The sequence below is a fragment of the Oryx dammah genome, unplaced genomic scaffold (genome assembly GCF_014754425.2).
Source record: "Oryx dammah isolate SB20612 unplaced genomic scaffold, SCBI_Odam_1.1 HiC_scaffold_28, whole genome shotgun sequence".
Classification (NCBI taxonomy): domain Eukaryota; kingdom Metazoa; phylum Chordata; class Mammalia; order Artiodactyla; family Bovidae; genus Oryx; species Oryx dammah.
In genome coordinates this window covers 111,081,911-111,107,759 of record NW_024070212.1, presented here as the reverse complement: position 1 = coordinate 111,107,759, position 25,849 = coordinate 111,081,911, and the positions used below count along the sequence as shown (strand labels likewise).

The 25,849-nt window shown below is 45.3% G+C and overlaps 1 protein-coding gene across 1 annotated transcript; it reads right to left on the bottom strand.

The window, feature by feature from the left end:
- Positions 1-2,533: 2,533 nt before the first annotated feature.
- LOC120856473 (UDP-glucuronosyltransferase 1-6-like) lies at positions 2,534-4,763 on the bottom strand. The gene has a single exon (XM_040231813.1). It carries the CDS (start codon positions 4,038-4,040, stop codon positions 3,102-3,104), a length of 939 nt encoding a protein of 312 aa, XP_040087747.1. The 5' UTR covers positions 4,041-4,763; the 3' UTR covers positions 2,534-3,101.
- Positions 4,764-25,849: the final 21,086 nt, after the last annotated feature.

Genomic DNA, 25,849 nt, shown 5'->3' with positions numbered 1-25,849 from the left:
CTGTTGTTCCATGTCCAGTTCTAACTGTTACTTCCTGACCTGCATACAGGTTTCTCAAGAGGCAGGTCAGGTGGTCTGGTATTCCTACCTCTTTCAGAATTTTCCACAGTTTATTGTGATCCACACAGTCAAAGGCTTTGGCATAGTCAATAAAGCAGAAATAGATGTTTTTCTGGAACTCTCTTGCTTTTTCCTTGATCCAGCAGATGTTGGCAGTTTGATCTCTGGTTTCTCTGTCTTTTCTAAAACCAGCTTGAACATCTGGAAATTCATGGTTCACGTAATGTTGAAGCCTGGCTTGGAGAATTTTAAGCATTACTTTACTAGCATGTGAGATGAGTGCAATTGTGCGGTAGTTTGAACATTCTTTGGCATTGCCTTTCTTTGGAACTGGAATGAAAACTGACCTTTTCCAGTCCTGTGGCCACTGCTGAGGTTTCCAAATTTGTTGGCATACTGAGTGCAGCACTTTCACAGCATCATCTTTCAGGATTTGAAACAGCTCAACTGGAATTCCATCACTTCCACTAGCTTTGTTTGTAGTGATGTCTGGCTCTAAGTGAGTGACCACACCATTGTCATTATCTTGGTCATGAAGATCTTTTTTGTACAGTTCTTCTGTGAATTCTTGCCACCTCTTCTTAATATCTTCTGCCTCTGTTAGGTCCATACCATTTCAATCCTTTATTGAGCCCATCTTCACATCTTTGACTGTGTGGACCACAACACACTGTGGAAAATTCTGAAGGAGATGGGAATACCAGACCATCTCACCTGCCTCCTGAGAAACCTGTATGCAGGTCAGGAAGCAATAGTTAGAATTGGACATGGAACAACAGACTGGTTCCAAATCGGGAAAGGAATACGTCAAGGCTGTATATTGTCACCCTGCTTATTTAGCTTCTATGCAGAGTACATCATGAGAAATGCTGGGCTGGAGGAAGCACAAGCTGGAATCAAGATTGCCGGGAGAAATATCAATAACCTCAGGTATGCAGATGACACCACCCTTATGGCAGAAAGCAAAGAAGAACTTAAGAGCCTCTTGATGAAAGTGAAAGAAGAGAGTGAAAAAGTTGGCTTAAAGCTCAACATTCAGAAAACTAAGATCATGGCATCTGGTCCCATCACTTCATGGGAAATAGATGGGGAAACAGTGACAGGCTTTACTTTTTTTGGCTCCAAAATCATTGCAGATGGTGACTGCAGCCATGAAATGAAAAGACACTTGCAACCTAGACAGTTTGTTAAAAAGCAGAGACACTACTTTGCCAACAAAGGTCCATCTAGTCAAAACTATGGTTTTTCCAGTGGTCACGTATGGATGTGAGAGTTGGACTATAAAGAAAGCTGAGTGCCGAAGAATTGATGCTTTTGCACTGTGGTGTTGGAGAAGACTCTTGGGAGTCTCTTGGACAACAAGGAGATCCAACCTGTCCATTCTAAAGGAAATCAGTCCTGAATATTCATTGGAAGGTGAATGAATGAATGGATCATTCATGGAAGGTGACTGAATGGATTCATTCATGGAAGGTGAATGAATCAGCTTCACTGATGCTGAAGCTGAAAATCCAATACTCTGGCCACCTGATTCAATAACTGACTCAATGGAAAAGACCCTGATGCTGGGAAAGATTGAAGGCAGGAGAAGAAGGGGATAACAGAGGATGAGATGGTTGGATGGCATTACCCACTCAATGGACATGAGTTGAGTAAACTCTGGGAGTTGGCAATGGACAAGGAGACCTGGAGTGCTGCAGTCCATGGGGTCCCAAAGAGTCGGACACGACTAAGTGACTGAACTGACCTGAACTGAACTGAACCCCAGTAATTTACAAATCTAAGTTGATAATTACGTATTGTAGTACAGAATGTTCTCTATTATTAAATGGGATTGCAATTCACACATAAATGTAAGTCAAGCACCAGGTAAAGATTCATGGGGCTCAGACAGTACAGCCACTGTAAGCTGGTTTTTCAAATTGACTAAATACAACTCTTTTTATTTTTCAAAAATAAAATGATAGGTCTCAAGGTAACAAAAACGCTACTTTCTTCCCTTCTTATGCCAAATGTTTCTTTGTACATTTTTGCTTATTAATGTCAATTAAAATTTCTCAGAACCCAGAATTTCTAGTTCATGCTTCCTGAAACCAGTCTAGTTAAGCTCATCAGCCCCTGCCCTGTTCCCATAGCTGCTGCCAACTGTCCAGCGTGTTAAAGTAATCAGCAGATGTTCAAGAAGGGTGGTGAGGGCCTTTGGGATTTATTTCAGGGTTTCTTTCTAAGGAAAAAAAAAATCACTTTAAAAGAGAGTTCCGGTGTGAACAAGTGATCAGAAGTCTTTCAAAGTACCAAACAATCTCACGAAACTCACAAGTTTTTATTTTCCAAAGTAGCTCTGGGCCCTCTTCCACACACGTCAAGAGGGCATCTAGGGATACTTGCCTAGGTCAGCACACCTTTTCCGTAAAGAGTCAGATAGTAAATATGCAGGCTCAGCACACCTCACACATTGCTGTCACACACATCCCTTCAAAAAAAAATGTGAAACCATTCTTAGCTATGGGCAGATTCTGTCCACTAGCTATCCTTTGTTGACTCCTGGTTTAGGGTCCAGGGAAAAGGCAGTGCACAGAGATGGGAGAATGTACTTTTTTTTTTTTTTTACCTTTTTATTTTAAATTGCAGTATAGCTGATTAACAATGTTGTGGCAGTTTCAGGTGGACAGCAAAGGGACTCAGTCACAGGGAGAAGGTATTTGGACCTGGGCCAGCATGGACAGAAGAGCCTGGCAGGTTACAGACCACGGGGTGGCAAAGAGTCAGACACGACTTACCGACTAAACAACAACAGCAACAAACAAGCCTCTTAGCTCTGTGTCCTCTTGGTCCAGCTTCACCTGTTTCCTCAACAGACAAGCAGAGGATTTGGACTGGAAACTTCTCAGGCTCATTCGAGGATGCTGTGAGTGCCCCCAGATAACCTCGCTCAAGCTATCTCCCGCTGTTGCCATGCACCACCTCTGTGTTCCTTCCAGGCCACAGCGTCACTCAGAACCTCAGCCTGTCCTCTCCTCCTCAGGCAGCCCTCCCAGGAGTCACATGCTCAAGGGAAGACAGAACAGGAAAGAACCACGTCTGCCCAGGAAGACACAAGGCCACCCGAAAGAAAGCCAGCCACTCACCTGAGGCAGGACGCCCTGTTTCTTGCAGGTGGACCCTCCAATGAAGACTGTGTTGGGCATCACTGGTCTGGGATACTCGAACACAAAGTCGTATCTTAACAGCCAAATGGAGGCCTTCCGATACAAGGCCGGCAAGTGCACCTGTCTCCCAAGGACTTCCCCTGCCAGGTCTTCGTACTTGGAATACAGCGCGTAGAGCATTATGTTCTCCAGGTAACTCACCAGGAAGTTGGCCACCCTTTGGAGGAAGGTCATCTGGTCTGAAAACTGAGTGTAGTACCTGGGGACGTAGGACAAGGGGCTTGGAGTCCTGGTGAACGTGTTCTCCAGGGCACAGGGGAAGCCCCTGAAGAGATACACAGAGGGCAGGTTCAGGTACTCGGCCAGGATCACCCCGCAAGGTAAGGCCGGGTCTGTGAACAGGGCGTCGAACTCGCTCTCCCGGAGGAAGCGCAGGGTGTCCGAGTGCCTCAGGAGACTCTGGCAGTTGAGAAAGTACATATTGATGACAATCATGTTGTTCCTATACTCCACCACAGGGGCAGTCACCGACCAGCGTGGAGAAAAGTGGTGTTTCCCGAAGGAACGGTAACGGGCTTCCAGCTCCTCCTTGTCATAGGGCACCGGGTGGATTCTCCTTGTATAGTGCTTGGACTCTTGGAGGAGCAGGTTGACTTCAGGCACCACCACCACGATCTCATGCCCTTTCTCGCTGAGACGCTCAGTGATGTCCTTCATGCTGAGCCAGTGGCTTCCATCCTGAGGGACCACCAGCAGCCTGTCCCCCAGGGCAAAGCCCCAAAGTGCTAAGAAGAAAACTGCCACAGAAACTCTGTGAAGAAGGCAAGCCATGCTGGAGGAGGATGGGCAGATAGCAACAAGAATAATTTACAGGCTCCAAATGGCCAAGCTCGGGGAGAATTTCTTCTTTTTTTCCCTCAACGAATCCCTGCCCTTCACAGACCCAGCCTACCTCTCCTTGCCCTGAACTGCCCTGTTACATGAAGGAATCTAAATTAATGTTTAACCACTTTCAAGCACATGGCTAACTTGCAACAACCAGGCCCCTTACCGGCGTTCACCTGAAACTCTCGATTTATTTTTGTTTCTCTCTGCATCCCCAACAACGGGTCTGTCCCAGTCCCACTGGGGGACATCTCAGAGGGTCCCGGGGGTTGGCTTCAGCCCTCCATCCTGAGCAGTTCCCACTCGGGATTCTGCAGCATCCATGACCATGTCCATGGACAAATATCTATCAGGGCTTCCCCACTTGTCAACTTTTCTCATTCCCGAATGCAAGGTGAACAGATGCAAGTTCAGGCGTCTGAACAACAACACAGCAGAGCTGGTCACTCCAAATCCTGGTTACCTGGTTACCACAGCGACGGCTGGATTCAAGGGAGGATGAAGAAAGCTACCCTGGCAGAGACGAGTCTGACCTTCCTCCCACCCCACTTCTCCTGGTCTCCCCACTGTGCCTGGGGGCTCTCTGTTATACCAGAAGACAAAAGGAATCCCAACAGGGGGCTTCCCCGGTGGCTCTGTAGTCAGGCGTCCACCTGCCAGTGCAGGAGACCGGGGTTTGATCCCTGGCCTGGGAAGATCCCACGTCCCACAACTACTGAAGCCTTCATGCCCCAGAGCACACACTCTGCAACAAGAGAAACCTGCATGATGAAAAGCTGGCGGAACACTAGAGAGTAGCCCCCGCTTGCCACAACTAGAGATAAAAAGCCCCGCCGCAGCAAAGACAGCAGCACAGCCAAAAATAAATAAATAAAATTATTAAAAAAAAAATAACCCCAACAGATATGTGCTCGAAGACCACAGTGCCCACTCTGACTGTGGTGAAGAACAGAAATTCTAAAGTCTGTAGCCTCCCCTTCCTCACCCGCCCCCGCCCCCAGCAGCACAACCCACTGCTCTGCGCCTGGATCACCGCATCTGCCGCAGAGGGTTCCATCTAGAATTAGTGAGTTAATCCGCTAATCCGAGAGTGTGAGCACCAGGGCACGTCCCTCAGAGGGGCTTCCTCTGGCTCTGATCAGGCAGCCGGGTTCTGTGTGGATGAACTGAGAAGCCCTCTGCTGGGCAAAAGCAAATCCTCAAATTGTCTCAAGGGGGACTTCCCTAGTGGTCCAGGGGTCGGGAGTTTGCCTGGCAATGCAGGTCTGCGGGCCTGAGCCCTGGTCGGGGAACTAGGATCCCAAACAACTTTGTTGTTATTGCTGCTCAGTCGCTAAGTTTTGTCCTACCCTTTGCGACTTCACGGACTGTAGCACATCAGGCTCCTCTGTCCTCTACTATCTCCCGGAGCTTGCCAAAATTCATGTCCATTGAGTCGGTGATGCCATCCAACCATCTTATCCTCTGCTGCCCCCTTCTTCTGCCTTCAATCTTTCCCTGCATCAGGGTCTTTTCCAATGAGTTGGCTCTTTCCATCAGGGGGCCAAAGTACTGGAGCTTCAGCTTCAGCATCAGTCCTTCCAGTGAATATTCAGGACTGATTTTCTTTAGGATTGACTGGTTTGATCTCCTTGCAGTCCAAGAGACTCTCAAGAGTCTTCTCCAGCACCATGATTCAAAAGCTTCAATTCTTTGGCGCTCAGCGTTCTTTATGGCCCAACTCTCACATCTATACATGACTACTAGGAAAACCACAGCTTTGGCTAGATGGATCTTTGTCGGCAAAGTGATGTCTCTGCTTTTTAATACTCTGTCTAGGTTTGTCCAGGTGGCATCCCATAGAGAAACTGGGCCTGCGTGCCACAACTAGAGAGTGTGTGCAACAAAGATCCTGCATGCTGTAACTAAGACCCAAGGCAGCCTAATAATTAACTAAATTTTAAGATAAAATCTCAAGGAGTGAAAGTTCCAAGTTGTGTACTGCGAATGGAAAGAGAATAGGAGGAATAAAAGAGGCAGGAGAGAAAGTGGGAAAATGTGAAAGAGGAGAGAATGTAGAAATATAAAACAAGGGGGAAAGCAGCAGGTGACAGGGATTTGATGGTGACTCAACCAGCCAGCATTTGAAACAAAAATGTGTCTCTAGCATTGGACCCCAGACACCACAGAACACTTTCTTGGCTTAGAAAACAATCTCCCATTGGCTTAGGGAATTTCCCACTGAAGCAAAGAGGGCCCTTGAAGCAAAGACTGCACAGTGGGTGGCCTAAACTGCAGAAATTTACTACCAGGGTTCTGGAGACTGAATGCTTGAGATCAAGGCATGGGCCAGGTGGATTTCTTCTGGAGGCTTTCAGGAATGGTCTGCTCCAGGTTCCCTTCTAGCCTCTGATGACTTACCCTTTTTATAAGGACATTGTTGTTGTTGTCATTTAGTTGCTAAGCTCTATCCAAATCTTTTGTCACCTCATGGACTGTTTGTAGCCCACCAGGCTGCTCTATCCATGGAATTTCCCAGGTAAGAATACAGGAGTGGGGTGCCATTTCCTTCTCCAGGGGATCTTCCCGACCCAGGAATCGAACCCACATCTCCTGCACTGGCAGGCAGATTCTTTACCACTGTGTCACCTGGGAAACCCCGTGGGGGTTATGTCACCCAAGTGATCTATTAGTTAGTATTAGCAACTCAATAAACACGAATCTGAGCAAACTCCAGGAGTCAGTGGAGGACAGAGGAGCCTGTCTTGTCATAGTCCATGGGGTCTGAAAGAGTTGGAGAGGACTTGGCGACTGAACAACAACAAAATGATCTGTTTTAGAAATTAAAATTACTGTAAACAAAAGCTCCTTATTAACTGATTTAAGATAATAAGAATAAGTACATTCTGGGTTAGGATAAATAGCATATTAAAGAAAAATAGCTGCATTTCCCAAAACAAACGAATAAAAAAATAGAAGAGTGACACTGTTTTAATTTTTTTTTTTGCAAGTGACAGATTATAGGTTTAGAGGATTAGAAGAGTGACACTTTTTCTTTTTTTTGTAAGTGACAGTTTAGAGATTTAAGCAATTACAGATTATAGTGTCACTGAGCAGCTTCCTCTCCCAAGAGTCGCTGTTCTTTAGGCATTCTGCTGCATGCGTGCAAGTCCCTGTGGGAGCTAGCACATGGTGAGGGCTCTGGAGTATGAGTCAGAAAGCCAGGGAGTGACTTCCAGCCCTCCCGCCCATCAATCCAGGCTGTGACCTGGCTCTTGAGTTTCACGTTAGCGCTGCCTGATTTACTGCCGAGTAGAGGGAGTCCAGGAGATGACGGGTGTGGGAGGCAGGCTTTCCAAGTGAGAGGTGGTTCCTAGCAGAACTCAAACAGACTCGCCCAGGACTAGTCACGCACAGCTGAACTGGCACGCAAGGACCTGTTCTAACCTAGCCCCATGGGCTCAGGAAGCATATTGGGACTCAGGAAAAGAGAAGAAGCCGGAGAAACGGCATGGAAGGGGCTGTTGCAAGCACAACACGGGTCCCAGGAACCCAGCCAATTCGCAAATCCATTGCAACATCCCAGGGAGAAGAGTGCCAGCAGGGTTTCCCAATCACAGTGATCAGAGTCAGGAAAAGAGAGAATCCTGGTGTGTGTCCATCAAGGTGGCACGGAGACACTGATGGTCCCAAGGGGAGCAGAGTAGGTGAGAGTCCACCCTCCAGGGCAGGCAGGACCCCCGCAGGTTCAAGGTAATTCAAGGGTCAACCTTTCTAAAGCAAGAACAGTGCTTGCTTTCTAGAAGCAAGAACAGTACTTCTAGAGGGAGGAAGACTAAAGAAAGTGTGTGGAGGTGGACGCAGAAAGATGCCCTGCAAACCTCAGGCTCCTCAGCCTAGTCCCCACCCTTCGGAGGACCACTCTGGGCCCTTCCTAGCAGAGCTCTGCTCTGGTCTCTGAGTTGCTGGACAGAAGGCTTGGCTATGGGGCATGTTCTTATTCTCAGCAGGCCCAAAGGGTCATACAAGGAGACAGGAGATGAAAGGAAGAAACTAACACCACTTTGTAAAATGTCACCAGAGAGATAACCTTGCAAACTAAGAAGGGAGTGTGTATAAGATGGTTTCTATTAATAAGAACGATGTGTGTGTATGCATGTGCATGCGAACAAGACAACAGGGAGAAGAATCTAGAGTGTCTGCCAGTCACAGCAGGGGAGACAGGTGAGCCACCCTGGAGGGTCAGGCCTGCTCTGGGTAGTGCTGTGGGACTCTCTGTGTCCTGGGGCATCACTGAGTGTCAAGGTGGAAAGTCAGCCTTTTCTCGGGGTCTCCTGAAGACCCAACCACTGAGTTTAGGGCATGTATCCACAGTGGGCTACAGTCCATAGGGGGCAAGTATTGGACACACCTGAGCGTCTAAGCCCAGCACGATACAGCCTCCACAGGGAGAAGGGGGCAGATCCTGGGGTGGAAGCTGAGATGTCCCTAAAATTAAATGGAGGAAACCTGGCGTTTTGACTAGAGGGGAGGTGAAAAGGTCTCTGTGTATGTGGAGGTGGTGATGTCATGATAGAAGGAAGATGATTAGAAAGGTTGACCCTTGAATTACCTGCAGCTTATGACAAAGAGGAGTTAGATCTACAAGATTTTAAAGGTCCTGCCAAGTGTTTGAGGCCTGAAAAAGACATTTACTAAATCCAGAATCGAAAAAGAGCGAAATCAAATTAATAAAAAGCTATACAAATATAACCTCAGGTCAGTTGGTCCACTGTGTTTCAGCTCATCAAGTGACATAGACAGAATATGTGATGTGGGATACGGGGGCAATTTAATCCATTTGCTAGGCTGTGGGGTGGGGACCCCTGAAGTCAGAGTGCTCTGGGCCCAGGTCTTGGCACAGGTCCCAAAGGGTCAAGTCTGAATCACCCATGGATAGGCCAGTCCTGGAAAATATGGTTTGCTCAGCCTGATGTCTCTGGTGGGCATCTTACCACAGGGACCTTGTCTGTGACTTCCGGGGTGGGGGTGGGGGGAGTGTGTGGGGGGCATCAGTGTGGGTGGTGGCCCCAGGAGCCGGCAGTAATGAGGAGGGGGAGGGGGCACAGGTCACTCAGCAGCCATGATAGAGGACTACTTGGAAGAGACAGGAAACTGGACTTCCACTTCCTGCATTTGCTAGAGTAAGGAGACCTCAAAGACACGGGTGAAGGGGGAAGAACGTGCCTGGGTTTCAGCGTGAGATGCCTCGTGATACCTGGGTTTGGGCTGCACGGCTTGGCACAATCTCTCCCCACCTCTTCTTAAGGTCACTTATCTGGCAAGACCCCCCAGTATCAGTTCCCCTTGTACCCTCTGCTCTTCACGTGCTTTTCATCGTTTGGAACTGATCAATACCTGCTCCCCATTGGATGGCAACTTCCATCAGGCAGTCATGTCCCTTTGTTGGTGCCACATCCCCAGCTCTTAACCAGGCACATAGAAGACTCTCAACAGATATCTGTTCAAGGAAGGATCTTTTATGATAACCAAAAAAAGTGCCAACTGCATGTTATTCTGTAGTACCAAAAAGCCAACAAATGTCATGTCCACTGTGAGATTAGAGAGCCATGAGGGTTAAATAATTCATAGGTGGTTCCCAACAAGAGGAGAACATTGGCATCTGATCATGTTTCAAAAATTGTGACAGTTGGAAATCATTATCCTGGGAAATACCTAGCATCACCCAGTTTGGGGTTACAGCTGTCACCAAGTCTTTGCCGCACACTAGGTACTCTACATGCATTATCATATTTGATCTGGGAGAGAGTTCTGTGTGCTGGTGCTATTTTATCCATGTATGTGTGTGCTAAGTCGATTCCATTGTATCTGACTCTTTGCGACCCTATGGACTGTAGCCCACAGGCTCATCTGTCCATGGGATTCTCCAGGCAAGAGTACTGGAGTGGGTTGCCATTTCCTCCTCCATGGGATCTTCCCAACCCAGGAATCGAACCCATGTCTCTCACGTCTCCTGCACTGGCAGGCCAGTTCTTTCCTGCTAGCACCACCTGGGAACCCCAACTTACTGAGCAGGTGCAACACATAGTCAGCAGCAGCTCTTCATTACCCAGAGGGCAGGGAAAACACTGGTTTATAGCTACAGAGATGGTAGTGAGAGAGGGCCAGGGGAACCTGGGCTCTCCGACCACATCCTCTGTGTTCCCAGCTCTTGTTCTCTGTACCTCTGGGCAAAGCTTCACTGCCTCTCTTTACCGAAAACGCCATGTCTGAGTCAAACATTGGGATGCCCTTTCTCGTTGCCCGCTGTGTGGCAGGACTCATGATGAGAAAGTGATATAGGAGAACATGGGTGGGAGGGAGGTAGAGAAGATGGGCGTAATAGAGATAGGAAGAAACAGGGCACTGCAGGGAAGGGGGAGGCAGGAGACAGTAAAGGAGAAAGTGTCGCAGGGAAGAAGTCAGTCCCGACTGTGTGTTGGAACTGTTTCTTGGACTTGCTTTTCATTGCTTTTGTTACTATAACCATACTTTGTAGCTTGCCTCAGAGAATCCTGCCCCCCTGCCTGACTGTCAAGCTAAAGTGCCTTTGTTCAGAACCCTGTCCACCTGTGGATGGCAGGAAGTGGGAAATGAACACATCCCCTGCCTGAGGCTTGCCATTCTAGATGTTTGCAAGATTAATGGCCTTTTTGCTTTGCTTCCTCGCCTCCCCCCATCTCTGATCTGTAAGAGAAACTAGCATCCAGACCCTGATAAGATGGTTATTTTGAGGCGTTAGTCTGCCATCTTCTCAGCCAGCTGGCTTTCCAGATAAAGCCTCTTCCTCGCCTCAGCACCTCATCTCTCGGATTCATTGGCCTGTCATGCAGTGAGCAGGGTGAGCTTGGACTCAGGAACAGAAGTATCCAGAGGGATTGTGAGTGACATCTTGAGTCACGCCTACATATCTATCAGCTGACCTCAGCTGAGGTTCTTGTGCTCCTGAAAATCCTCACTGAGTCCAACAACCACTCAGCCTTCTGCTGAGAGCCCCTGGCCCTTCCCAAGCAGAGTGCTGCCTCCCGACTCCTGTTCGCAGCTTCTGGACTTGCCTTAAGTCTTCAAGATATTCCTTTATTTCAGATCAGACATAGGATCCAGTTCCTTCATGCCACTCATCCCACTGGAGCAACTCTAAATGCCAGGCTGTTTCATGTACCAAAACATCTATGAAGGCCAAGGGTCTCTAAGGTAGAGCTTAGGGGTCAACACAGCACAAAGAAAACTACTTGAGGCCACATAGAAAACCCTCTTGTTCCTGAAAGTTCTCTCAGCCACTGGCGAGCTCTCACTTGTCACAAAACCCTTGACAGTGACTAGTCTCCTCCGCCCCCTTTCATAACACTGAGAGGCCTAGGAGAGTAGATGTGAATTTTTTTAGCGTTGTTTTTTTTTTGGGGGGGGGGGGGGGGGGGGGAGCTATGTTGCACAGCATGTGGAATCTTAGTTCCTGGACCAGGGATCAAACCTGTGCCCCTGCATTGGAAGCTCAGAGTCTTAACCACTGTACCACCAGGGAAGTCCATAGATTTCCATTTTAGAAAAGGAGTTTGACTGAAACCTAGGATATAGGCAAGCATTTTCACTTATCCTGTCCTGCAAGGCTTGATGTACTCATAATGGGAGTGGCACAAGCCTCAGGCTGACATGAAACAAGTGCCTTTCTTCCTCTTAACATAATTTTCTGGGACATTTTCACACATCTTTCTACTCCAACTGTGTTTTCATTCAACCAGCAAATTTGCTCCCAGTACCAGACCGGATGCTAGAGATATAGCAACAGGAAAGGCAAATATGGTTCCTGCCTGGAGCTTACAGCACAGAGAGGTGTAACAGACGCTACACAGGATTGCCAGAGAACTCATTAATTGCCGTTGGATTACCAGTTTTTTAAGGGTGATATCAGGCCCCATGAAAGCCTATAACTAGACTATATGACCTTACATGGGGATCATGGAAAGTTTCCCCCAAAAAACATCATTGAAACCAAACAAAAAAAAGGTTAAGAATTTAGCTTGGCTGTGAATGGGACAAAGAGGATTCCAGAGAGAGGAACAGCAGGTATGAGGGCCCCAAAGTGGAATGGTGTGAAAGACTGGAAGCAGGCAGTGGGGTTGGAACATAAATGAGGTGAAGGATATGGCTAGCGAGGCGGGCAGGGACTAGAAGACACAGAGCTTTGTGAACTGCACCAAGGATGTCTCAAGTCCGCAATTTCGAACCAAAAGATTGGAGGTGAAAACTTGTCCAACTTCAGGCCTACTTGTCACCTGGTCCAAGTTCCCTCAGGACCTTGGAAAGCCACAGCAGACACGGGAGAGCATGACTCTGCATTCAGACCAAAGTCAAAATCACTCAGAGTAGAACAGTCAGATGTAGGCTGCCATCTGCAGTGATGCAATACCAACCACACAGTGCTACGGATGCTACGGATGGGCTTGTCCCAAGAGGGGAACCTGGATCAATCAAACCTACACTAAATTCCAGTTTACAGGAATGAGTTAATCATGACCACAAGACAGCCATCAGACAAACCAGAACGTGCAACATTCTACAGGACACCGATCCAGTTACTACAACAAGCAATTGCTAAAAGGGAGGAGGCAGTTACAGATAGTTAGAAGAAATGATCCAATGTGGGAAACATGTTTGTATCCTGATTCAAACCAATCCGCTGTTAAAAGACATTTTTTTCCACTTTAAAAAATTCACGATCTTAATCATTTCAAAGTGCACAAGAAAAATACATGATGTCCATAAGTCTTTTCATGAAAATTTGCTTTTGTAGTTATGCTACATCCAAGGATTTTGGTTAAAGGGTCTTCTTTGAGGTCAGAATTCTCTCTGATAATTATGCTTACTTTATGTTTGTACTTACAAATATATATGTTTTTAATTTTATATGTACCATATTATATATAATTTATATAAATGTAAATAAATTTATAATATATAAAATTTAAAATATCTATATATTGCCTTTCAGATATGTGAAACCTTTCAAATACATGTAATCCCTTAATAGATATAGAAAACCATTTATTTTATAGATATATTGAGTTGGCCAAAAAGTTCATTTTGAGTTTTTTAGAAAAAGACTTTACAGAAAAACCCAAATGAACTTTCGGCCAACCCAGTATAGACATATGTAACCTATTGGTTCAACATGTTTTATAGTTCTCTATCTGTAATAAATAGTTAGATATAAAATCCATATGGCTTTACATATCTCTACATCCCTCTGGGTGACCTATACACCACAACGGACTGGGCAAGGTTTCAGGATGGTGCAGTACCCTACCCTCAGATAGAGGGTGCAGATGGTGCTGGGTGGTGCTTGGGATTGCCACAGAAACTGGGCAAAGGGGAGAGGCCCAGCCTCTCAGAGTCCTGCACTTTGGGCCCATAGCTGACCAGAAGGACTCAGGTTATCTCCCTAATGTTTTAAATTTAAATGGATTACTACACTTGAGTAACCTTGCCTTGTACCAGTAGCATCTACTTACTCTAATATATTTCTTATCAACAAGTGATGCAGTGTTGTTTTCAGGGTGAAGAGAGCATTATAATATATTTAAAACTCACATTTTCCTGCTAGACTCCCCCCTTCTTCCTTACTTGTCTCACCTCTGACTTCACCCTGGGGAGCCCAGCAATCTTGTTCCCCACTTCAAAAGATACTGAAAAATCTGAGTGGCTTGATTTTGTATGGCCCATGAACTAAGAATGGTTGTTACATTTTTAAAGAGTTATAAATACTCAAAGAAGGAAATCCTTGGCTGTCCAGTTGTTAGGACACTGAGTTTTTACTGCCAAGGGCCCTAGTCAGGGAACTAAGATCCCACAAGCTGCCCAGGCAAGAAAACAAAGACTCTAGCTTACAGAGATAAGAGCAAGAAGTCAGAAATATATGCAGGTAAAGAAATTAAGGATGTTTAATACAGTCTTGCCTATAAAAGAAAAAGTGGGGAAAACCAGCAATATCTACCAGTATTGTTTAGCTCAATAAACTACAATGCATTCAAAGTAAAGAATTTTCTGCGACTATTTAAAAGAGTGTGACAGGGACTTCCCTGGTGGTCCAGTGAAGAATCCGCCTTTCAAGGCAGGGGATGCGTGTTCCACCCCTGGTTTGGGAACTAAGATCCCACACACAACAGAGGAACTAAGCCAGCATGCCACAACTACTTAGCCTGCGAGCCACAGATAGAGAGCCCTTGAGCGGTAATTCAAGATCCTGCATAATGCAACAAAAATACCTCATGCTGCAGCTAAGACCCGATGCAGCAAAATAATAAATAAGTATTTTTTAAAATAAAAAGAATGACACATTTGCATATATACTGACTGAGAAGATGCACACAGTTGGCAAGTGAAAAAAGGAAGGTAAGGAATTATGTGTCCTGTCTAATAGTATATTGTATTTTAATAAATGGCTGTGAGAAGTTACTCGAAATACATGTACTTATATAAAATAATTTCAGAAAAACTGGAAGAGATGCATACAAAACCGCTAAAAGCATTTTCCTATAGGGGGTAGCATTGGGTCAACAAAAGGGAAGTTTCATTTCTTACTGGATTTTTTTAGCTTTTTTTTCAAAAACAGTGTTTTAAAATGCAGCCTAGAAATTATAAACAATCACATCAATCATATACACATACTTAGCAAAAAAGGAGCTTTTAAAATTTGAAAACACACAGTTAAATGAACTGGCACAAAATACTTTGTTCAACCGGAAAGAAATTACAAATGCTAAGGATATAAATGACAAACCAGTTTTCTAAGGCATCTTTTTTTAAAATGTCCAAAGCCACATCAATCTTCGATATGCTAAAGGAGAAGTAACTCACCTCTGACAGTGGCTTTTGATTCAGCTCCTGACAGTTGATGCCACCGATGAAGACCATGTTGGGCATCACTGGTCTGGGATAGTCCAAAACAAAGTCATTTCGTAACAACCAAATTGATGTTTGACTGAAGAGCTCAGATGTTGTGACAGGCCTCTGGAGAATCTCAGAGGCAATTTCTTCAACATTTTTGTAAAAATAGTGGCAAAATAAACGTTCCTCTAAGTGCCGGATAAGATTCCACACTCTCTGCTCAAAAGTCATGGCATCAGAGAATGCCAATAAAGCTCTCGGAACATAAGAAAGGGCCATGGGACTCTGAGTGCCTTCTTCAAAATAATGACAGAAAACTCCCCTGGTGAAGATCACAGATGGAAGTGAGAGATACTTGGCTACAATCAAACCACACATATCAAAAGGATCTAGAAACACTGCATCAAAAGAACTCTCTTCTAAGTACTTTACTAATTTCTTGTCCTCAAACAAGCTCTTACAGCGTGAAAAAAAGTAATCAAAAATTGTGTTGGCTGAACCTGTTAACATAGGAAGTAAACTCTGTGGCCGAACTTTCCACTGAAAATCAGAGAATTTCCGGAACGCAGCGTTCATATCCTCCAGAGTGTAAGCCGTGTGATAAGTCTTTATCGTAATATTGGATGAATTGCTCAGGTGCCAACTCACCTCTGGTATGACTAGGACAATCTCATGCCCCCTTTGGGAGAGTTTCTCCACCACTGAACGCATGGTAAACCAGTGGCTCCCATCCATGGGTACCACCAGCAGCTTGCCTGCCTCGGTGAAGCCTGGTGTCAGCAGCAGACACACACACACAGGAAAGAAGCCCATTAACATTGCAGGAGCCATCGGATAACTGCAGCCCAGACCAATCCAGCTGCCTGGATTCTAAGCTCAGGTAGCGTGAGCAGCAGAAGCTCAGGAATAAAAGCTGTCTCAAGAGAGGGCGTGTATTTAGACATTCATTTAAAAAAAAAAATGACATTCATTGTCAATGATTTACTCAGAAGAAAGATAACGAGTGCGGAGCATTTGCTGAAACAGGTAGTAGTATGCTTTCCAGATGAGGTAGCTTTTGATCTTTGCCATGGGCGGTGGCATTCTCCTGCAATTCCCTTTCAGAAACAGAATTCTTAAGCCATGCTTTTAGAATCTGATGACTCAGAAAGGTAAAAAAGAAAGTAAATTTCAACCAAGTTGGTTTTGCAATTTATCCCAAAGGAAAATTTGGATTTTTATCTTCAGATTACCAAAGATTCTTTGTCCAGAAAGTGATTGGCATCCTGGATTCCAAGGAAAGATCTGAAGCCCCTTGCCACTGACCTCCTCACTGGCAGTGAACTTGAGATTCACAGGAGTCTCTTCTATGACTGATGTTACTGAAATCAACTTAAAAACACAATTAAATTTATATACACTTATTAGTCTGGCTAAAATTATCAACGCTGACCATACTGTATGTTGGTGAACACACGGAAAAGCTGGACCTCTCATAGACTGCTGGTGAGACTATATAGTAGTTTGGCAGATTCTTAAAAAGATAAATATATCGAATGCCATATAACCTATCATACATAGGTATTTATCCATGAGAAAAGAAGGCATACCATTACCAGTAAAACTGGTGAGCATTGAGCCAAAAGAGACAACCAGGCCAAGATCATAAGAAAGAAGGATTTATTACTTGCAGCAAGTAATGAGAAAACTGGTGATTTTGCCCAAAACTGTGTCTCCCCAACAGCCAAATTGGGGAAGCTTCGAGCTAAAGGTACATGCATATTCACAAAGGGGCATGAGCAGAGGAGAATTTAGCATAGAATTGAATCAAAGGTCAACAGTCTTAGTTGACTGATGTCAGAAGAGGTCAACATGGCCATTCCTTACTCCACGTGGTGGGGACCTTGGCTCCTTCAGAACTCAGAGATAAGTATCAGATTGTTCTGTCTACCCCCTGTGGAGGAACACGGAGTGTTTTACGGTTAAACTATTATATCTTGGCTGCTTTTCCTCTGCGCCTTCATCCCTACACTTCCCTTAACTCATTATTGACTGGGGCATTTTTGCAGAAACTAATGCCTGCGGCCAGTGATTTTTTTTTTGTAACTGACATCAATACGTCTCTGGTCAGGAATGTTCCATAACAGAAAATAAAATTCTCCAAGCCAGGCTTCAACATTACGTGAACTGTGAAATTCCAGATGTTCAAACTGGTTTTAGAAAAGGCAGAGGAACCAGAGATCAAATTGCCAACATCTGATGGATCATTGAAAAAGCAGGAGAGTTCCAGAAAAACATCATCTATTTCTGCTTCATTGACTATGCCAAAGTCTTTGACTATGTGGATCACAATAAAATGTGGAAAATTCTGAAGGAGATGGGAATACCAGACCACCTGACCTGCCTCTTGAGAAACCTGTATGCAGGTCAGGAAGCAACAGTTAGAACTGGACATGGAACAACAGACTGGTTCCAAATAAGAAAAGGAGTACGTCACATCTGTATATTTTCACCCTGCTTGTTTAACTTATATGCTTATATGCAGAGTACACCATGAGAAACGCTGGGCTGGAGGAAGCACAAGCTGGAATCAAGATTGCCAGGAGAAATATCAATAACCTCAGATATGCAGATGACACCACCCTTATGGCAGAAAGTGAAGAAGAACTAAAGAGCCTCTTGATAAAAGTGAAAGAGGAGAGTGAAAAAGTTTGCTTAAAGCTCAACATTCAGAAAACTAAGATCATGGCGTCAGGTGCCATCACTGCATAGCAAATAGATGGGGAAACAGTGGAAACAGTGGCTGAGTTTATTTTTCTGGGCTCCAAAATCACTGCAGATGGTGACTGCAGCCATGAGATTAAAAGACGTTTACTCATTGGAAAGAAAGTTATGACCAACCTAGACAGCATATTCAAAAGCAGAGACATTACTTTGTCAACAAAGGTCCATCTAGTCAAGGCTATGGTTTTTCCAGTAGTCATGTATGGATGTGAGAGTTGGACTATAAAGAAAGCTAGCACCAAAGAATTGATGCTTTTGAACTGTGGTGTTGAAGAAGACTCTTGAGAGTCCCTTGGACTGCAAGGAGATCCAACCAGTCCATCCTAAAGGAGATCAGTCCTGGGTATTCATTGGAAGGACAGATATTGAAGCTGAAACTCCAATACTTTGGCCACCTGATGCTAAGAGCTGACTCACTGGAAAAGCCCCTGATGCTGGGAAAGATTGAGGGCAGGAGGAGAAGGGGACAACAGAGGATGAGATGGTTGGATGGCATCACCGACTCAATGGATTGAGTTTGGGTAAACTCCAGGAGTTGGTGATGGACAGGGAGGCCTGGCATGCGGTTCATGGCATCGCAAAGAGTTGGACATGACTGAGCAAATGAACTGAACTGAACTGAACAGAAAACATATTACTTTGTCTTCTGTTGATCAAGTGTTTTTTAATTACTGGGCGATCAATAATCATGTGTTTATTAATCAGGGCTTCCCCGATGGCTCAGACAATAAAGAATCTGCTGGCAGTGTGCGAGACCCAGGTTCAATCCCCGGGTTGGGAAGATCCCTGGAGAAGGGAATGGCAACTGTAAGGTAAAGGAACTAGAGAAGGTGAGGTTCAGAAAAAGAACGAGACCAGCACTTTACAGAAACACATCACCTTTAATGAGGCGAGAAGGGGCAGCAGTCAGATTAGTGAGCTGCTGTGCTAGGTCAAGAAGAGAGTAGATATATATAGAAAACATATACATGTGGAGATACAGCATTTTGAAACACCCCACACAAGAAAAACAGGCCAGGTGTCACAATACAACAGCTGAAGTCAACGGTGAAGAGGAGTCGGGGTGGGGGAGGCAGTTGATCGTTCGTTTAAGAACAGTCAGGGACCCCGCTAAGGTGGCCCCAGTGACGGAAGAAGTGGAGGAGTATGCTGAGGGAAACCGTCCTGTAAAGGTAAAAGAGTGTCCTGTAGGAACAGAAACGTTATATACAGCTTTTCCAGTGGCAAAGAGTAAAGTGGAGGTATGGTCACACATGGGTTCAGGGATTATGCCCACAGGTTGGTCATATGAACTGTTTTGGGAATTTCTAGATATGCAAAAAGGAGCTGTTACTCTCAGCAATATGGCCTCTTATTGGAGGTTTTCTGTTGTAGGAGGGAAGGTCAGTGAGTAAAGATTCTAAGAGTTTGTCCGAATTCCAGATTTGATCATTAGTGTGAAGATAATTAAGATATGAGATGAATAAAGGCTTCCCATGGTGTGAGTGGTATACAGATATGTTACCAGTGGTCCAGTCAAGGATGGATGTGGGATGGGCTGAATTTCCCAGAGATTCCAGTATGTCTCCCAAACATATCCATCAGTCTTTAGCCAATTGTGGGTTAGAAGCACTGAGGAGAGTATGGGTTAAATTAAGGGTCCAGAATAGATAGTTGAGGTTAGGGTTTTGAAAGAGTTCTTGGGTCAGAGGAAAGAAAGAAGATAAGAAGATGTTAACTAACATTTGGGGAAGTGATTATAAGATAGACTATTATGGAGAAGAATTGGATTTCAAAAGGGTAAAAGTTATAAAAGGTTCCCTGCAGCCACAGAGTGAAGATATAATCTTCAACATGTTTGAATGTGGATCCTTGAGGACTCTCGACACAGATATCTGCCAAGAGTTGTTCCAGAAATAATTGAACCCAACAGGTTCATCCATCGTCAGTTGGGCCTGGTGGGAGCCGTGAGAATTTTAGAGTTGTAGGGCCTGTGTGAGAAACTTGATAAGGATTAGTCTGGTAAGCATTCTCATCATTGGGCTGCATAACCTTTTTTAGTCGAGTAATGTGCACCCAGGGGGTGATTTCTTTTAATTTTGCAGCAGTAGGGGTCAGCAGAATTACCATGTAGGATCCTCGCCATTTAGGGGTTAGATCTGAGTGGGACTGAGCTGTCATACAGACTTTGTCTCTTATTTGGAGGGATGGGCTCAGGAGATCGGATGTGGTTGGGGTAGTAGGTTTTCCATATGTTGCCAAAGGGCATCTCATATCTGGGCAAGTAAGGGAAAAGGAAGGTAGGATGGCTGTCAAGGGAGAGGGTGAGTCCTAAAGGTATTATGGGCCTCCCGTAAGTGGCCTCAAATGGACTGATATTTAGAGGGTTTTTTGGCAAGGCCCGGACCTTTAAGAGGGTTAAAGGGAGGAGTTTAGTCCAATCTTGATGAAGTTCAATTGTTAATTTCGTCAGTTTCTTTTAGGACTAGGTTGGCTCTCTCAACCTTACCGGAGGACCAGGCGTGATAAGGAATGTGAAACTTCAAGGGATTTGAAGGGTTCATGCAATATGTTGTTGTCAGACTGGAGGGAGGAAGGCATTCCAAACCTGGGGAGGATTTCAGGAAGATTAAGGCGAGCCACAGTAGGGGCTCGTTTGTTAGTAGTCGGGAAAGTTTTAATACATCCAGAAAATGTATCTATGAAGACTAGGAGGAATTTAACCCTTTTTACAGATGGTACGTGGGTGAAATCTACCTGCTAGTCTTGTGTGGGAAGATGTCCGCCAATTTGGTGGGTGGGGAAAGGAGGGGGGCGAATGTTAGAATTAGGGTTTGTCCACTGACAAGTGGTACAAATTTGGGTCAGATTATTTAAATAAGTCACATCGGTTCTTAGCTCAATAAAGTTCCAAAGGAAAGTCTTAAGTACTTTTGCAGGGGGGTGGAAAAGGGAATGTAAATATGAAAGTAATGTGTGGGTGTTAGGCTCATCAATCTGGGCTATAGTAAAGACAGGACTAACAGAGGCAGCCTGCCACTTTGCTTCGTGATCTGCTACGTTGTTATAAAAGGAGATAGGGCCATATCGCTGATGTCCCTGGCAATGTATTACAGCAGCTTGTTTAGGGAGCTGAGCCGCATGGAGGAGTTCAGAAATAATGGAAGCACTGAGAATAGGTATGCCCTTCTGAGTCAGGAATCCCTTCTCCCTCCAGATTACAGTGTTAGAATGTAATATGTTATAGTCATATTTGGAGTCCCTGTAAATGTTTACCTTTTGGTCTTTGGCTAGGGTCAGAGCTTGTGTAAGAGCTATCAGTTCAGCCTACTGTGAGGATGTGTGAGCTGGGAGTGTGGCTGATTTGATGAGGCGAGGGGGATAACTTTGTCAGGCTGTCCCTGGACTATAGTGTATCCAGCCCCAAATGGGCCTTCTTTCTGGGAACTGCCATCTATGAACCAGGATGGGACTGTGGGGTCAGTCATAGGCTGATTCGTTATATGTTCAAAGGGATTAAGTGTCATATCTAAGGTCTGAACACAGTCGTGAGATAGGCATTCTGCTTCTGGATCTTGTGCAGGGAGGAAGCTAGCAGGATTAAGAGGTTTACAAGGCATAAAAGAAAAGGATGGGTCGGGGAGGTGTGCGTGGAGGATCGGTAGTCGAGCAGGGGGCAGAGAAAGGAAAGCCCGCTGAGAGAGTAAATCTTTGAAGGAATGAGGAGAGCATACATTTAAAGGAGTGTTTCGGGTTAGTTTTGGGGCTTCAGGTATTAAGAAGGTAGATGCAGCCAAGGCCTGGAGACAGGTGGCCATCTGAGCGTGATGAGATCGAGTTGTTTGAATAAGTAAGTTAGAGGGCCCCATATGTCCCCTCGTTTCTGGCACAGAATCCCTAAGGCATGTCCTTGTCGAGAATGTACAAAAAGGGAAAAAGGCCGGAGGGTTCCCTGGGAACCCAGAAAGGATGATAGTCTGTGGCACCCTAGAGTACCGTCCGAGCTTACCTGGGCTACTGGGTCATGTGAGAATTCGTGGTGGATGGAGGGAGGTAGAATGGCCAAAAGGCCTCTGTCCTGGAGTTGGTTGGTCTCGCGAAAAAGAGAGTGGAGAGAAAAGAGGAAGAGAGAGAAAGAGAGAGAGAGGCCAATATTCCTTGGGGTACATGGAAAACCAATAAAGTTCTTGCACAGGGCTTGTACCGCTCACGAAGGCGCAGGGCATCCTCTGGAGGAGGTCTTGAAAGTCCAGGTGGAAAGGTGCTCAGCAGGTTTCCACGCTCGGAAGAGCTGGTCATGGAGAATGAGAATGAGAAGGAACCTCAAGCTCCGGGTTTTGGCACCAAAGATGTAAGGTAAGAGAACTAGAGAAGGTGAGGTTCGGAAAAAGAACGAGACCAGCACTTTATAGGAACACATCAGCTTTAATGAGGCGAGAAGGGGCAGCAGTCAGATTAGTGAGCTGCAGCGCTAAGTCAAAAGAGTAGGGATATATAGAGAACCGGTATGTGCAGAGATACATCGTTTTGAGGGGGTCTGTTTTTCCTCATGATTATTTTTTATTAGTTAGCTTTCAACAACTGGGGCAAGGAATTCCCGAGACCAGTCAGAAACTGAGATTGGCTGGGAGCTGAACATAATCGATCTTAATATCCATTCCTTTCTTCAGGGGAGAAAGTTCTTTATTCTGTATAGAATGGTGGGGAAGACCTGGAGGGGAATTTTTACTCCAGGCTATTTTGAGCTTTGTAGCTTTCCTTCAGCAACCCACTCCAGTATTCTTGCCTGGAGAATCCCATGGACGGAAGAGCCTGGTGGGCTACAGCCCACGGGGTTGCAAAGAGTCAGACACGACTGCGCAACTAACACACACATTAATTACTGAGACCTGTTCAAGTGAGACAAACATTGTAGCCAGGTTTAAGGCCAAAAATGGTTTTTCTTACGTCAAGAGAGCCATGCCTTGTTCCCTCTTTCTGGGGACGCCCTACCCTATCTACATACAATGCTTCCTGTATTTTTAATTTTCTGTATATTATGATTTTTGGACATCTTGAAAACCTTTCTGGCTTAGGAGAAACCCCCAGCCATAGGTTGCAACATTCCCCTGCCTTCACCATCCTAGGGACCAGGCAAACAGAGACCACCCTTATAACACAGAGCCTGTAAAAATCATTCAGATTTGCCAGTCCTAACCTGTTTGCCCTTCCCTGTCTTGTCTTTTCACGAAAACTCCAATAATGGCCATGGCCTCCCGACCACACCTGGTGCTTCTCCATATGGCCCTGCATGGGGTGCCGTGGCCTCATCTCTGGGACCTCTAAGTATAACAAACTGTTTGCCGAGCCTCTCCTGTATGCCTGCTAGTGGTGGTGGTGGTGGGTTTAGTCTCTAAGTCACATCTGACTCTTTTGCAACCACACAGACTGCCGCCCACAGACTCCTCAAATTCTGTGTGCCACGTTTGTGCACTTTATCATGGGCCAATTTACCTCGATAAAGCTGTTAGGCATTAAGAAATTAATATGAATAGAAGCTCTACGCTCTTATTCTCGTATTCCGAAATAGTCTTGTCCTCCCTACTTGGAGCCCGCCATGGGCAAAGTTTGACTGTGTTGCAGAGGCTGCTGCATGGTCTATAGCTGGTTGAAGACAGTGACTCTTAAACAACTTGGGTCAGGACCCCCAGCGATATTTTACATAAACACTGCAACTCAGAACAGAAGTCCCCAGTTACCTGTGGGTTTGCTTTCTGAGTTTTCAGTCTGAAAATACTAGATGGAAAATTCCAGAAATAAACAATTCCTAAGTTTTCAATGGTGCACCAATCTGAGCAGCATGATGAAATCTTGTACCGTCCCACTCTGTCCTGCCCAGGAGGTAAATTATCTGTTTGGTCAGAGAACCTATGCTGTACACACATGTATACACTACCTGCCTATTAGTCACTTAGCAGCCAATTTGGGTAATCAGATACACCACTGTTGTCCTGCAGTGTTTGTTTTCAAATAACCCTTATGTAATAATGGCTCCAAAGGGCAAGAGTAGTGATGCTGAGAATTTGGATATTCTCTAACTGTGCCTCATTTATAAATAAGCTTTATCATGGATACATATACAGAGGAAAGAACGTCTTTCAGGATTCCGTGCTATCCATAGCATTAGGCATCCACTGGGGATCTTGGAATGTATACTCCCCAGATAATGGAGAACCTGCTTATTTAAATTATATCCAGACTTTATCATGAGAAACACTGGGCTGGAAGAAGCACAAGCTGGAATCAAGTTTGCCGGGAGAAATATCAATAACCTCAGATATGCAGATGACACAACCCTTATGGCAGAAAGTGAAGAGGAACTAAAGAGCCTTTTGATGAAAGTGAAAGAGGAGAGTGTAAAAGTTTGCTTAAAGCTCAACATTCAGAAAACTAAGATCATGGCATCCGGTCCCATCACTTCATGGCAAATAGATGGAGAAACAGTGGAAACAGTGTCTGATTTTATTTTTCTGGGCTCCAAAATCACTGCAGATGGTGACTGCTGCCATGAAATTAAAAGACGCTTACTCCTTGGAAGGAAAGTTATGACCAACCTAGACAGCATATTCAAAAGCAGAGACATTACTTTGCCAACAAAGGTCCATCTAGTCAAGGCTATGGTTTCTCCAGTGGTCATGTATGGATGTGAGAGCTGGACTATAAAGAAAACTGAGTGCCGAAGAATTGATGCTTTTGAACTGTGGTGTTGAAGAAGACTCTTGAGCGTTCCTTGGACTGCAAGGAGACCCAACTAGTCCATCATAAAGGAGATCAGTCCTGGGTGTTCATTGGAAGGGCTGATGTTGAAGCTGAAACTCCAGTATTCTGGCCACCTCGTGCGAAGAGCTGACTCATTTGAAAAGACCCTGATGCTAGGAAAGATTGAGGGCGGGAGGAAAAGGGGACAACAGAGGATGAGACGGTTGGATGGCATCACCAACTCAATGGACATGGGTTTGGCTGGACTCTGGGAGTTGGTGATGGACAGGGAGGCCTGGTGCACTGCAGTTCATGGGGTCACAGAGTCGGACATAACTGAGTGACTGAACTGAACTGACTACACAATGGTGCATTTATGTATCAGAAACAAAAGTTCAACATAACAACCTTTACTCTTACTACTCCGATTTTTTTTATTCAATCAAATCCTACCTCTTCTACATTTCTCTTTTTAAAATTTATTAATATATGGCTGCAAGTGGACTTCCTCTGGTTGTGGCAGGTGGGGGTTACTCTTCACTGCCGTGCACAGGCTTCTCACTGAGGTGGCCTCTCTTGTTGCGGAGAACAGTCTCCAGGTGCACAGACCGCACTAGGGATGGCTTGCAGGCAGGTTCTGTAGCTGTGGCTCCCAGGATTAACTGCTCCAGTTGCTCCAGGGCATGTGGAATCTTTCTGGATCAGGGATCAAACCCACGTTGCCTGCACTAACAGTCAGATTCTTGACCACTGCATCACCAGGGGAGTTCTTTCTCCCTCTTTTTAAATGCTGATCACAACCCCCTTTGAATAGATTTTATAACTCACTAATAAGACATAAGCTTCAGTATGAAAGATTCTGGCTTATAGTATTGGGTAGAGATCAATATAGTAAATATATTAAGTAACACAGCATACACAGGGAAACAAAGAATACTGATAAATAAAACTGCAAGTTTTTCAGGCCAGGGTCCTGGTTTTTTTCCCTCCCTCCAACCATTTGTGGCAAAAATCCCAAAGAATGTACAAAAGTAGCCATGAGCCTCAGAATAGTTGGCCCCTAACAATGAACGCTTTCAGAAGTGAGTCCCCAGACATCTGTGGGATCTCTGGGGGACTTTTGGCTGGGGTGGGCCTCTGGGTGTGATGCCTGCATCAGCATGCCCTGCTCACGAAGCCCGTGGGCAGCACCAAGGGGAAAGTGGATAGCAGAAGAGAAATTTCCACCAGGCCCAGAATCAGGAACTAGAGTTTTAAGGGCTAGAGGGCTAGAGTTTTAAGGTCAGCTAACCTTTCAAATTGTGGTGCTGGAGAAAACTCTTGAGAGTCCCTTGGACTGCCAGGAGATCAAACCAGTCAATCCTAAAGGAAAT